Genomic DNA, 13,168 nt, shown 5'->3' on the forward strand with positions numbered 1-13,168 from the left:
TAATGATTAAAAATATCAGGATCACCAGGGATGTAATGTGAATATCATGTAACCCCTGCTAATCATGTGACAAAAAGGGCACTCTCCATGACTTTCTTCCTGAAGTCCCAGAAAGCCAGTCTAATCATGAGAAAACACTAGACAATCCCAAGTTTGGGGAACATTCTTAGGATACCTGTCCAGAACAGTCTTAGGATACTTAAGACTTGTCAAGGTCATAAAAACAAGGAAAGACTGAGAACCTGTCATAGAACAGAGGAGACTGGGAAAACATGACAACTTAATGCAATATCCTATAATATCCAACTAAAATACCCCAGGTAGGATCCTGGAGAAAAAGGAAGACTGGTGAAATCAAAATAACATATGAACTTTAATTATCATGTATCAGCATTTGTCTATTATGAGTTACAAATCTTTCATATTTGTGTAAGATGTTAACAATAGGGGAAACCAGGTATAGGGTATATGGGAATTCTCTGTACTATCTCTGAAACTTTCTGTAAATACGAAATTATTCCAAAATGCAAGATTTTTTTATGGACAGGCTTTTTATTTCTACTAATTGAAAATTAATCTTTGTCTACACTAATTTTACAGTATAATTCATCTCTTAGTCTTACATCAGCATTTTAAAATTATACACGAAATGGCCTCAAATTTGTGGAAAGTTATTGAGTATACACAGAAGATGGACTCCAATACCTCAATTCCATCACCTCTACTTGCTTTTCAACCTGCTTCTCCACTGAGAAAGTTTGAGGAGGCTCACATTCACTAACCTCTCCTAATAACATGCTTTAAAACTAGGTGTCTGACAGCAAAGTGAGAAAAGAAACATAGTCAACTTTCCCTATAATTTATGCCGAAAAGCTAAGCAAAGTAAAATTTTCACTTGTCTCTTTCCTATAGATTGCAAAGAACCTGTCACTATTAAAAAGGTTTGGTCCATTTGAAGCCAGTGCTGTTGATGATGTGACTTTAGAAAGTATAGTGTCAGAGACCTAGGGATATGTAAAAATGAGATTTTGAAATGAATGTATAAATTCAGGAAAGACTCGATAGCAGTGCCAGTGAAAGCACAAAGAAACTCAATTTGATTTCTGTGAAAGATGTTTACTTTCAGTCAGTTGAATGAAACCTAATTTCTTTTTTAGGAAAGAAAATTGGCAAAAAAGCAGGATGTGAAATTTTTTGCAGACCCTCATTGTAGTAGGTATGATGGCTGTAGTTTCAGAAGGTAGGACTAGGATGAAGTCAAAAGAAATCTTATAGTTAAATACGCTTGTTACATAGAAAAAGAAATACTTGAATGATTTATTTGATCATAAAAGGCAAGGTCCTGGGAGAATTTAGACTACAAAAAAGTTTTATTTTTATTTTTATAAAAGATGACAAGCATTTCTGGACTTACCTTAGAGAGCTGAGAGATTGGGTTTTGGGTTTGGTGATAAGAATAGAAAAGAGTTGGAAGAGAAGATCTCCATGAAGAGATGGCAAGTGAGAAAGTGACAGGAAGTCCTTAAGTGAAAAATTCCTTATGTGGATAGCCATGTGCCTTTTCCTTATTGTATTGAATGAGATCCATTGTTTATTGCAGACCCTACAGTCTGCTACACCCAGTAGCCATGGCAACAGAGCAGTAGTTGAAGGGGGCATTTGGGATGGGTGGGTCATTAGAAATTCAGCAGGAACAGAATGGCAGGCCTAGATGGGGCCAGGAGAAGAGAGTGCCTTAGGAATCCTTGATATTGGGGCATAATAGATGGAGTGGAGGGTCAGGCATTTATGTGAAAATTCAATGAAACAGTGACATCAAAAGCCTGGAGGACTTCAGTATATAAAACAGCAGATATCTGGCTTTCATATATAAAAATCATGTGTGAAAATAACATACCAGGATATGAGTGTTTGGTGGTACAATGGAGGCTGTCTTTTTCTTTTATAATTATTCAATGGTTATCTAACAATTTTCCATCCATATAATGCTCTTACCTTCCTCTTGGCAAGTCTGCGTCATCCTTTTTCCACCGCACAGTTGGTTGAGGATCTCCTTGGACCTGACAACGAAACTCTACAGCTTCTTCCTCCAGCACCACCTGGTTAATTGGCCTCCTGAGAAATGCGGGTCGTTCTTAGGAAAAAAAAAAAAAAAAGTAAAATAAAATGAATGTTGTGCATACTTCAAGTGCATTAAGAAAAAAAAGCATAGAAAATATGTGGTTTATTTTTGGTACATAGGTACCTAATTTTATAGCTCAACTATGTCTTGATAAGGCCCTACAGATCCAATGTAATTGTATAAGATAAAATATTTTTGGAACACATAAATAACTATGGTTTGCATATAAACCCATACAATCTGTTGGAAAATATTAAATTGACTCTTCTGTGAATTTCTGAACTAAATCATGTGGAACTTGTCATAAAAAAAACCCTGAACAATGAATTCCAAAGAAACAAGGAAAGAGATGATTATCTTAATCCATTAAAATGACTCAGAGTGGGAAAACTGAAAGTTGAAACTAATGGAAAATATCAAAAAGGAAACAAATATTAATATTCCATCAAGAATGCTAGAGAAAACTAAAAACGTTGTGCTCTCAAGATGAGTATTATCTAAATTTTCTCACTAAGCCTATCTATTTGATAAGGACCCAATACTTCCATGAATATTTTCACTTCATATATGATTTTTTTGTGTGTCTTAAATTTTTTAAAAATCTGTCAATCTAATTTTTCTTAAATAAAAAACACTATCATTATTAATTATTGTAAACTATTTACTGTCACATACTTTTCTAAGGCTACTTCTAATTATCTTCTCCTAAGTGTTCCAGATACTTGTCCATTTTTGTTTACTTAACTTTTCTGTTTGTTTATTTCTCTAGTATTCTGTTTTAGTGTTTCCGTCCTTTAGTCTTTTGTTGTTAATCTGTACCTAGCACTGTTAATCTGCATTCTAACACTCTTCTAAATAAAGCCTGGAAAAAATAAATTCCTGTCCATAGAATCTTACTATTGAAGAGAGGTATAAAACAAAATGTAGTTTTACATATCTGTAAACACTTCAATCTCTTGTCTAGTTTCCTCTCTTTTTTATAATGATCTGATTCTGATACAGGAAAAACCACCATTTAACTTTTTCTTAGCCCATGTCTCTCAATCATAGGCAAGTCCAATATTGCTACTTATCGAAGTAGGAAGAGAAGTCAAGGAAAAGAAGAATGAAATCCATAGGGAGTTGACACAATTTATGGCCATATGGCCATATTTAGTCACTTAGAACTTTAGTTTCAAACCCAATTTAAGAATGTGAATACAGTGGCACAAAAATTGAAACATATTTAGCAAGAAATCTTTAAGGAAAATAAATCACATCAAATAACATATGCTGAGTATAGACTGGAAGTATATGATTTTACTGACTAAATAAAGACCCATATTTATGAAACAAATGTGTAAGCTACAAAAGCATATTTTACTGCAATAAAGTCAACCATCATTGGTATTCAGAAGGAAGACAACTGCATCTGTCCACAGGGCAGCTGACAGTAGGGATCAAAATTTTCTTTAAACACAGACAGACCTGCACATGCTCAAGTATCTGTACACTGGGGCCCCCAAACCCCAAGCCGTAAAACAAGGCTCATGGACTTTATCATGGAGAGGTTTTCTAATGCAGGATTTAGAAATAATCCATATAGACTTGAGGGAAAAGTTTGCTTCAAAAGATTTTAGGTGGTCAGAAACAATTAGCAGCTAAGTGTGCCCCTTTGACCACAGAACAAATCTGCAAGTTGGATAGAATTACTTAGTGTTCTCCTTTGACCACTGGACACTGTGTGCTTCAAACTATCTTAGTGCCTGCATAGTTCATATTGAGCTACTGTTTTTGGCAGTATATAGGCAATAGGATCAGTATCTTCTTACGAGTGTTTGGAATATTAACAGAAAAAGATGAGTCATTAGCATAGAAAGCAGGATTGATTCCTTCTTTGCTATCACTTAGGGATATTCATCCAGCTCATCCAAAAGCTGCAGTAACCCAATATTAAAAGAGATCCAAGCCACTGCTGATATCACTAATGAATGAGAAATCATGTGTCAGGCTATCCCTCCTGTTCCCTCCGATTTTAAAGGGGGAATTGTCCTAAAACTTGGCATACGGATGAGTAAGCTAAGAGAAGTCTTTCCCTCATCCACTCATTCATTCAGCACATGTTAATGCAGCTTCTCCTATGCCAGGTTTCTAGCTTGGTAGCTGGTGAAGAGCCAGCAGCTTGGTTTCATCAGAAAAGTGGTGAGAGATGAAACTAGTTAGTCGGTAAATGGTGAGACAATGATGGGCCTTCTATACCATGTCAAGGAATGTGAGCTCTGCCCTAAAGGTGATAGAGAGATGTTGAAAGAATTTAACTAAGGCAGCAGCATTTTTAATAAGCATATGAAAATGATCATGTTGGCAGATCTGTGAAAAATGAATTAGAAGAGAATATGAAGCAGTGAATTAGGTCAAACAGTTATTGTAAGAAATTATTTCAGCTTAGAACTGGCAGTGGTTCTAGGGATATGGAAGAGGGAACAGAATGAAGAGATACCAGAACTGGGTGATCAATCAGATGTGGAACGAAAGTCTAGAAAGATTCTAAAATTTCCATTTGGCAAACTGGAACAAAGTGGCAGGTAAAGTATGGATATGGTGTGTGACTGTGTCAATCCTTTCATTGCAGATATGGTAGATATGAAAAAAATGGACCCCTTACACTTAAGCCATTGTTAGCCTTCTGTTACTTGAAGTCAAATGCATTCATAATTAATATGGTAAAGGAGGCTACTTATATTATAGAGAGGAGAAAATAAATATGATTACATCTATAGACATAGAGAACCTGTTGGATTAAAAAAATTCTAAGTAAGAAGGAATCACAAGAAACTTCTTAAGTATAATGAAGATATTTTATCAGAAACTAAATGCAAAAATTATTCTTTAAAAGTAATATACTAAAGTCACGCCTAATACAATCAGGAACAAAATGGACATGCTGACATTAATAATCAGTAAGAAAAAGAAGGAAAGTGTGAGTATTGGAGAAGAACCAAAATAGTCATTACTTGCAGACACTCCACAATACAAATAATACAGAACAGTAACTTCGATCATTGATAACTGCAACAAAAGATAAGAACAACATAGGATCATGGCAGCAATGCTGGCAGTATTGGAAAATCGGGGATTTTAGGATAAATTGTGGCAAAATCATACCTTGGGATGTTAATGCTATCTCTGTATCTATCTCTCTAACATGGAAATTTTTCATGGCATGATGCTGACTACAAAGTAAATTGCATAAGAGTATATAGATTAGTTCTACTACCTTGGGATGTTAATGCTATCTCTGTATCTATCTAACATGGAAATTTTTCATGGCATGATGCTGACTACAAAGTAAATTGCATAAGAGTATATAGATTAGTTCCACTAAAATACACATGAATATCTTCAGGCAAAGTTATTGTATGTTTCCTTTAACATGCCACCAGTCACAAAATTGCAACATATGAGTATAATTAATTCAAAGAGCAAACTTTGAAAGAGTTGCCACAAAACTAAAATTGTCTCTTCGTTCAGAGGACACCATTAGGGTCCTTGAGGATTTTTTTGGTTATCATACCTGTTCTAAGTCCCACTATTTTGTATGGAGACACGTGGAAGCACCTGATTTACAATTTCAAGAAGGAAGAAAGTTATGGGGTTCCCTGCTGCTGTTCTGAGGAACTCAGTAGGGGTGGAGAACTTTGCAACGAACTTTGTCTATTCTCTTCTGCCCTCAAGCAGAGTTTAGTTGCCAAGCAACTAGATAACCACAGGAGACTATGTGGTATAGAATTTTTGGAAGCCTAACATTGGTTTATGGTGGAAAATGCAATTCAATTGATTAAAAAAAATGGACAATGCAAAGAATAACCCAGAAGAAAGTCATTTGCATATACATGGCACATCAGAAAGGGTTTTATACCTGAATGTACCTGAGGTTGTGCCTTCCAACAAAGTAACATTGAAATTTACCAATTCGTTGGAATTTGGTCACAACTTTAAAAAAATTGTTCTGAGAATTTCCATAGCGCCTGTTGCAGCAATTATCTCTAAATTATGTTATTCATTATGTCAGTTGTTTTCTGCTAATTATATTAAGATCATCTTCTACTTTGTAATTTTAACAGCCCACAAAAAAACAGTATGTTAAAAACTGTAGGTTTGCTTAACATTTATTTAGATCGAAAGACAGTTTTTGGTAGGAATTATTTTCAGTTTACTTAACTCGACTTTATTTCCAGAAAATCTGAGAATCAAAAATATGAGTATTAAAGACTAAATAAGTTATACAGGCAGAAATGTATTTTTAAATGCTTTGCCTTTGCAGAGGTTACTGCTACCATAGCTAAACACAAAACCACACCCCTTTCAGACGCAAATTACAAAAATTACAAGGAATTATCTTGGGGTTTATTGTTTTGTGTCAAAATCATCTGCAAATAATGTAGTTAGAAGGATTAGAAAGTAAGATGACAAGAAAAGCATCCAGCAAGTCGATAAGTGACCACATTCAATACCCATTAATGCCCCGTGAAGTTTGTACTCCATGAAGCTCTGGACAACTACAATAAATATACATGAAACATCTTGAACTACTGACTAACAAGCAAACCACATTTTAAGGCATGTCAAAATAATGTCACTGATTTTTCTGTGTTGTTACCTTATGGCTGATCACACATTGAAACACGGGTAGACATCTCAAGGGCTATTTGCTGAAGGTTTATCAATGAGATTAGAGTCCCTCTGAATGGCCCGATCCTTAATTATATAGCCATTGCGTGATCAGAGGCAATGTCTTTGCCAATGCAATTAACATTTTTTTTATTGTGAGATTAACTGGATTTGAATCACTTGCATAGTTTGCTTATAAGATTAATCTCTCTTGAGATAGCAGTGTTCTTTGGCAGCGTGGTACTATGTAAAGTACAGGTCTCAAGTAGCCAGGTTAATTTAGTTCCAAATTGCCATTGTGGAAATTCCAGCTTTGTATTCAACTGTAATAAAATCAAATGCCAAGTCTCCTTGTGGTTACGTCAATAATATTCAGAAATCAAAATATTCACTTCAACCCCAAAACCATAAATCTGAAATGTGGTTGCATAATATCTCTTAACTTTCTTACTTACATGCTACAATGAAGGAAATTAAGTGTCCAGAGAACAAATTTCTTTCAACTGTATTCAGTCATTGACTATGGCTGTAAAATTGGTAAAGGCTATGCTGTGACAGCTATTACTAGGACAACCTTAACAATTTAAAAATAAACTTTGCTTGACATTATAAAAGTAGCATTATGGCAATAATTATATAGGTAGAGTCCTTTAAATCCTCTAAGACCAAAGCTATGCAGTAAAAGCACATGAGACCTAACCACTGCTTGTAAATCTTATCTTAACTTCAGTTGACCCAGAAGGATCCGCCACCCAGTAGTGTCTATTAAACTGGAAAGTGAGATGGCTAGTCGTAGTATGTCTCCTTTTTTAAATGGGTATGTGTGAGGGGCAGGGGGTTATGATAGCCATTGAATGCGAATTACTGTGCCCTTCCAATATAGACTGGATGATAATGATCAGTCTGCCTGACTGGGATTAAATAAATCCTTGCTGCACTAATTTCTCTTCTTGCCAAGAATTTTCTTTGTCTGAAAGAAACCATCCTGTGAAGCAAAAGCAAACATAGGTAAATATTCTCAGAGGGAAAAGAATGCCTTTCTCACCATGCTTTAGAGGCAAAGTTTCGTGTTATTGCTGATATGATATGACATGAGAGTCATACTGAAAGCAGGGGACCTGTCTATTCATTTCCCTAACTCTATTTAAACACTCAGAGCCTGGCACATAGTAGGTGTTCAAAAGATATTTATTAAATAAGTGAACAAATGAGAAATATTTTGCTGTTTTAAAGTTTGCAAGTTAATATTATTTAAAAGAACTAAATTGCTCTTAACAATAACCTTGATTTTAATAACACCTTATGTTTTAAATTCTTAAATGAGGGCCACAAGTTATCAATAACACACAGATATTTCCTAAGGTTTGGTTCTGAGATTTCTTCCCTCATAGCTTTGTCTCACAGTATCTCAACTACACTCAGGCCATCAACTATTATCTCTCACTCAATAACTGAATATCAATATAACCAGACCCAACCTCTATCCTCATCCCAAAGAAAACAGTCATTTGAAGAAAGCCTCCAGTGTAAAAGACAGAACAATGCAGGCGAGAGGTCAGGGAAAGGAACTTAGAAGAAAAGGAGGAATGCATCATGAGAAAAATTTATTTAAAAAAAAAGAATATTGTTAAAATCCTGAGATGCAAGATAAGTTAAAACATCCATGAAATAAGAACAAGATGCTATAAATAAGGAATATTTAAAGAAAAGAAAGATCTAGGAGATTTAACGTCTCATTAATGAATTTATGCTCAACAGAGAAATGGAATAGAAAAAATGGACAGTATATTTCATTGACTTGTATGAATAGAGCGTTTTTAGATTGAGATTGCTCAGTAAGTGTCCAACCAGTAAAAGAAAAAAAGTGCCAAAATGAGGCATGGTACTGAAACATTTCAGAACCATGGGATAAAGAGAAGGTACTAAGTAAAGTTTGGAAAGAGAAAAAAAAAAAAGGAAAATGATCGCATAGGGATCAAAAGTACAGTAGACTCCTCAACAGTAACGATGGAAGCAAAATGATATTGAAGTGGCGACCTTAACATTTCCAGCAAAAATATTTTTTTAAACTTGAATTCTATAACCAGCCGAAGTATCCATTAAGTTTTGGATTGAATAAAGATAGCTTGGTCTGGAATGTGCTCTAGGCTCTAGTCAAGGAGAAATCAGTAGAGAAACACTGTTCTGAATATAAGAGTTAAACAAGAAAAAAAATACAGGATATAGGAAACAGGGAATCCAGCATCAAAGGAAAGGGAAGATGAATATCAGAATGAAGTTTCTGGGGTAGATCTAAATAGAATCCAGCCTGGTTGGACTGGGCAGAAGTCTGACGCCTCCAGGATGGCTGTAGCAAGAGTAGACTTAATAGCTAAATAGAATTTAGAGAATTTTAAACCTTCTGTTGAAGATTTCAAGAAGAATTCATGACAGGCATAGATAAACATAAGTAAAAGGAAAAATGGATTTATTATTAATTCAAAGAAGACCAAATATAGTGCCAGAAAAGTAATGCCATTATAATAGCATAACACTTAGCTCACAGTCAATATTTACAAGGTTATAATAACTTAAATTCTAAATATTAATATAGTCAATGTTTCTAAAGTCAATATACTGAAAAGACAAAGAAGGGAAAAGACAAAAAGAAGGGAAAGTACAGGTGAGAAGTTGGGGAAGGGAGTATAAGTGGGCCAAATCATCATCTTCCAAAATAAGAAGTTAAAATTGCAGAATAAGCACATAGATATACGGAAATAAATCCCAGAAGAAAAAGATAAAACAGGCTTACAGGAATGTTCAAAGATGAGAAATGTGTGTGTGTGTGTATGTGTGTTGGGAGGAGGGGAGGTTGCAAGCTCTTTCTGTATTTCATCATAAGTTTTGCAATACTTCTAATGTCTATTAGAAATGTAACACAGAAAATTTTTTTTCATGTATTACTTTTACAAACATTTAAAAATAATTAGGAAACAATTCTTATTTTTAGTTGCTTTTTAATGATAGTTAAATTCTAGATAACAGACATCCCAAACCTACCCATAACTGGAAATTTAATTATGTACTTCAACTCTAGTTTCTCTGTCTTCAGGATCTCTAGAATTTAATTAACATATGTAAATTGCTACAAAGTATTCTTTATGAAGACATCTAGACTGTGCCATAGATTTTAGTGTCCTTCTGCTCTGTGATGCCTACTTCTAATTTTTAGATTTGGTACTGCCACTTAACTAGGATGCTACTTTATGGTCAGCAAATATTAAAGAAGAACAAACAGCATAAATGACTCAGAGAGTATGGCAGAGTAACATTTTGAAAATTAAGTCACACTGATTAAGACTTTTCCTAAAGCGCAGATTCTTAAAGCATAATTTGAAATTTTCAAACTAAAAAACTTCTAAGTCCACTTATTAAAGAGTCAAAATACTTGCAGATGGCTATTGTATTGGTAAAGACCCTTTAACCTTTTCATTGGTTTCCTTGCCATTATAAGTGAATTATATTTTTGAACAATTAAATATCATCAGTTACTTTTTCTGTATTATATATGTTAAAGATGGAGTTGCAAAGGACATTTAAAAACTTCCATTTAAAAGCTGGAAGAGTACAGAGTTGTCATAGTAGCCAGAGTTTTAAAGGCAGAAGTGTTGCTACATGAAAATAGAATTGAGAGAGGAGAGGTAAACTGTCACTAACCAGCTTTACATTTATAAACCTCCCACCAGAGATAGAATATCTAACAACGATGAAATACAGATAGGTTTACTAGAAAACATTTTCTGGATACAGAGCATCAAAATAAACTAAAGAAGGTCTCATTATACATAGCACACTAGTTACTTTATTTTCTCTAAGAATTGGGGAATCAAGGTACAGGAGGGGGTCTTTCCCATGCAATACTTGTCACAATCTTGATTTAGACCATCACTACTCTTTTTATGTTTTATTTCTAGGTTTGGATGTTGTTTTCTTATCAATTATGGAATTTTAGTTTTTCCCTCAACTTAATATTGTACTTAGGTCAGTTCTGACTAGTTTACACCATGAGATAAACGTTTCTCAGCTTCCTAAACAAATTGTTCCAGAAGAACTGCCTGTAGACAAATTCAATCTTTTTGGTTTATAGCTACTTTCAAATTAATTTAGAAGTCCCCCCTGTAACTCCTGACATATTTAGGGATATCCTTCAGTTCTCATCATATTTTTAGAGAAAGTAGGGTGAATATTTCATAACACAAGTCACATTTGGTAAGTCTAATTGCTTGGGTAATAACACTAAACCCTTTCAATTTTCTTCTGAAGGCAATATATACTGCTGTAATGAAACATTTTTCTGTTCCAAAGCTGGTGGTAGCTACAGAAGAATAGAGATGAGTGTTTCTTTAAATAGAATAGCTGTACTTGTGGGTTTTCAATGCTAATGTTCAGTGACCGCTAATTTCATATCTTAGCAGGCAAAACTGTATTTTATTCATTACGGAGTGAAGCACATTTTGAGACTCTTATAGATAGATAACTGCATGAAATGTAAGGGCAAACTGATATTGTCTGAGCTCTCTGTAGGACAGAAATTTACATGCATACTTTGAGCAGTTTTATTTTTACTGTTCAATTCCTTTAATGAATTATGGGATCCTGGTTTTGTCATTTGGGACTTCAAGCTGCTTAGTATCCACAGGGAGTATTACCAGAGATTACCTGATACTCAGAGCAATTGAAAAGAGAGGCCTGCACTCTAGTACATATTCATAAACCACACCTAACACTCTAAATGTAATGGAAACCATAATATGGCTCTCTTTTGCATCGCAGCATGGGATCCCATTATACCATGGGTGGCACATCCCAAACTGCAAAAGAAGTTTCTTTAGGGATGTATGCCAGATTCTGATGCTACCTCAGTGTGTTCTGGAGTAATGACATAGGATCTTATCATACCATGCAGATTCAGAAGATTATTTTACTGACACACACAAAAAAGTAATTTGAAATTCACAATTATCTCTTGCATTTAAAAAAGAAATCATAATATCTGCAATAGTGGCTCTTTTATTCAAATATACATAGAGAGAGATAGATATACACACGCATCTATATGTGTGTATATATACATATGTGTATGTGTTTGTGAGTGCGTTTGTGAGTATACATATATATTTCCATACAGATACTTGAATGGGACTTCAATGGGACTTTGATGTCATCTAAAGGAATGTTTCATTTTCCAGCATCTTTGGGATCCCCATTTTCCCCAATTTTCTGTCATTGTATTTCTCTTTCAATTTTCCACAGCTGCCCTGTAGCATTTTCCTTACTTTCGTTTAATTGGCCATCTTTACTACCTCCAATTTTCTCCTTCCTAATGCTTTCTCCACTATTTCTGTGATACAGATCTAATCACGTTTTCACTAACTAATTGAATTACTCCAGCTAAAGAGTCCTTTGGTTTTTAAGTTGAAGAAACATGAATATTATAGCAAAATAGTTGATCAATTTTTTTCTAATTTTGATTGCGTGTGTATAACTAGCAAGCTAGTCTTTTTATCATGAGGTAAAACTGCAAATAGCTCAATCTGAAATTTTTAAAATTAGAACACAAGTGAAATGGCTATACACTGCACTCTCTAATTTTTAAAAACCTTACCCTGTGTCATGCACATAATAAATACTTCATAAATGCATCGCAATGGAATGAGTGATAAACTTTAAATGTATATAATCTCTCAAATAGATTTTGAGAAAAGACAGTTTTTTACATCCTGATGAAAGGTAAAATCCTATAAATATATATGAATAAAGTAGGTAAATTAATGTTTCAAAAGTTTAATTTTCTTCACATCAAAGATTTCATTGAAAGACAGAACCAGAAAACAAGACAATTCTAGTCTATTGAGCTCACCACAAGTCATAAGTAACTGTCCCTGTATGGCCTGGTGTTTGGTATTAGCAAAAATATTTAAAGGAAAAGGAAAAGTAGTAAATAGCAATTTATAATTGAAAAGAGAGTTTTACCAAAGACAGTCAGCTCTGCTGGATCACTGTCTCTTTCTCCCACCATATTGGTGCCAACACAGGTATACATCCCTGCATCACTTTTCCTGGTATTGGAGATCATTAGTTTTCCACCACGGATCTGTTAAAATTGAAAAAAAAGAAAATGGAAAGGAAAAGAAACAGAGAAAGAAAGGTCACTAATAAATAATTTTAAATATTTAAGCACATTTTTTTTCTCTAAAAGAAATAGCTGAGTGTCTAAGACACAAAACTCTACCACTATTTTGGCATCTGCACGTGTACTTTCTTCTCTTAAATTCACCCTCAATGTAAGCCTCCATATTTCCTTTCTAGAGAATGCTTCTTTAAGGTAGTCTTCCTCTCTCTTGCCTGGTCCTATTT

At 34.3% G+C, this 13,168-nt stretch overlaps 1 protein-coding gene across 11 annotated transcripts in view; it reads right to left on the reverse strand.

Moving 5' to 3' along the window:
- The window catches only part of ROBO2 (roundabout guidance receptor 2), a 1,654,780-nt gene that overhangs the window by 152,246 nt on the left and 1,489,366 nt on the right, over nt 1-13,168 (reverse strand). For all 11 annotated transcript variants that reach the window (XM_067739210.1, XM_067739219.1, XM_067739215.1 and 8 more), the window contains 2 exons: nt 12,785-12,905; nt 1,996-2,134 (listed from right to left, as the gene is read on the reverse strand). In XM_067739210.1, coding sequence (XP_067595311.1) covers nt 1,996-2,134; nt 12,785-12,905 — 260 coding nt within the window. The remainder of the gene's footprint in view (nt 1-1,995; nt 2,135-12,784; nt 12,906-13,168) is intronic.

The sequence above is a fragment of the Pseudorca crassidens genome, chromosome 5, assembly GCF_039906515.1.
Source record: "Pseudorca crassidens isolate mPseCra1 chromosome 5, mPseCra1.hap1, whole genome shotgun sequence".
Taxonomy (NCBI): domain Eukaryota; kingdom Metazoa; phylum Chordata; class Mammalia; order Artiodactyla; family Delphinidae; genus Pseudorca; species Pseudorca crassidens.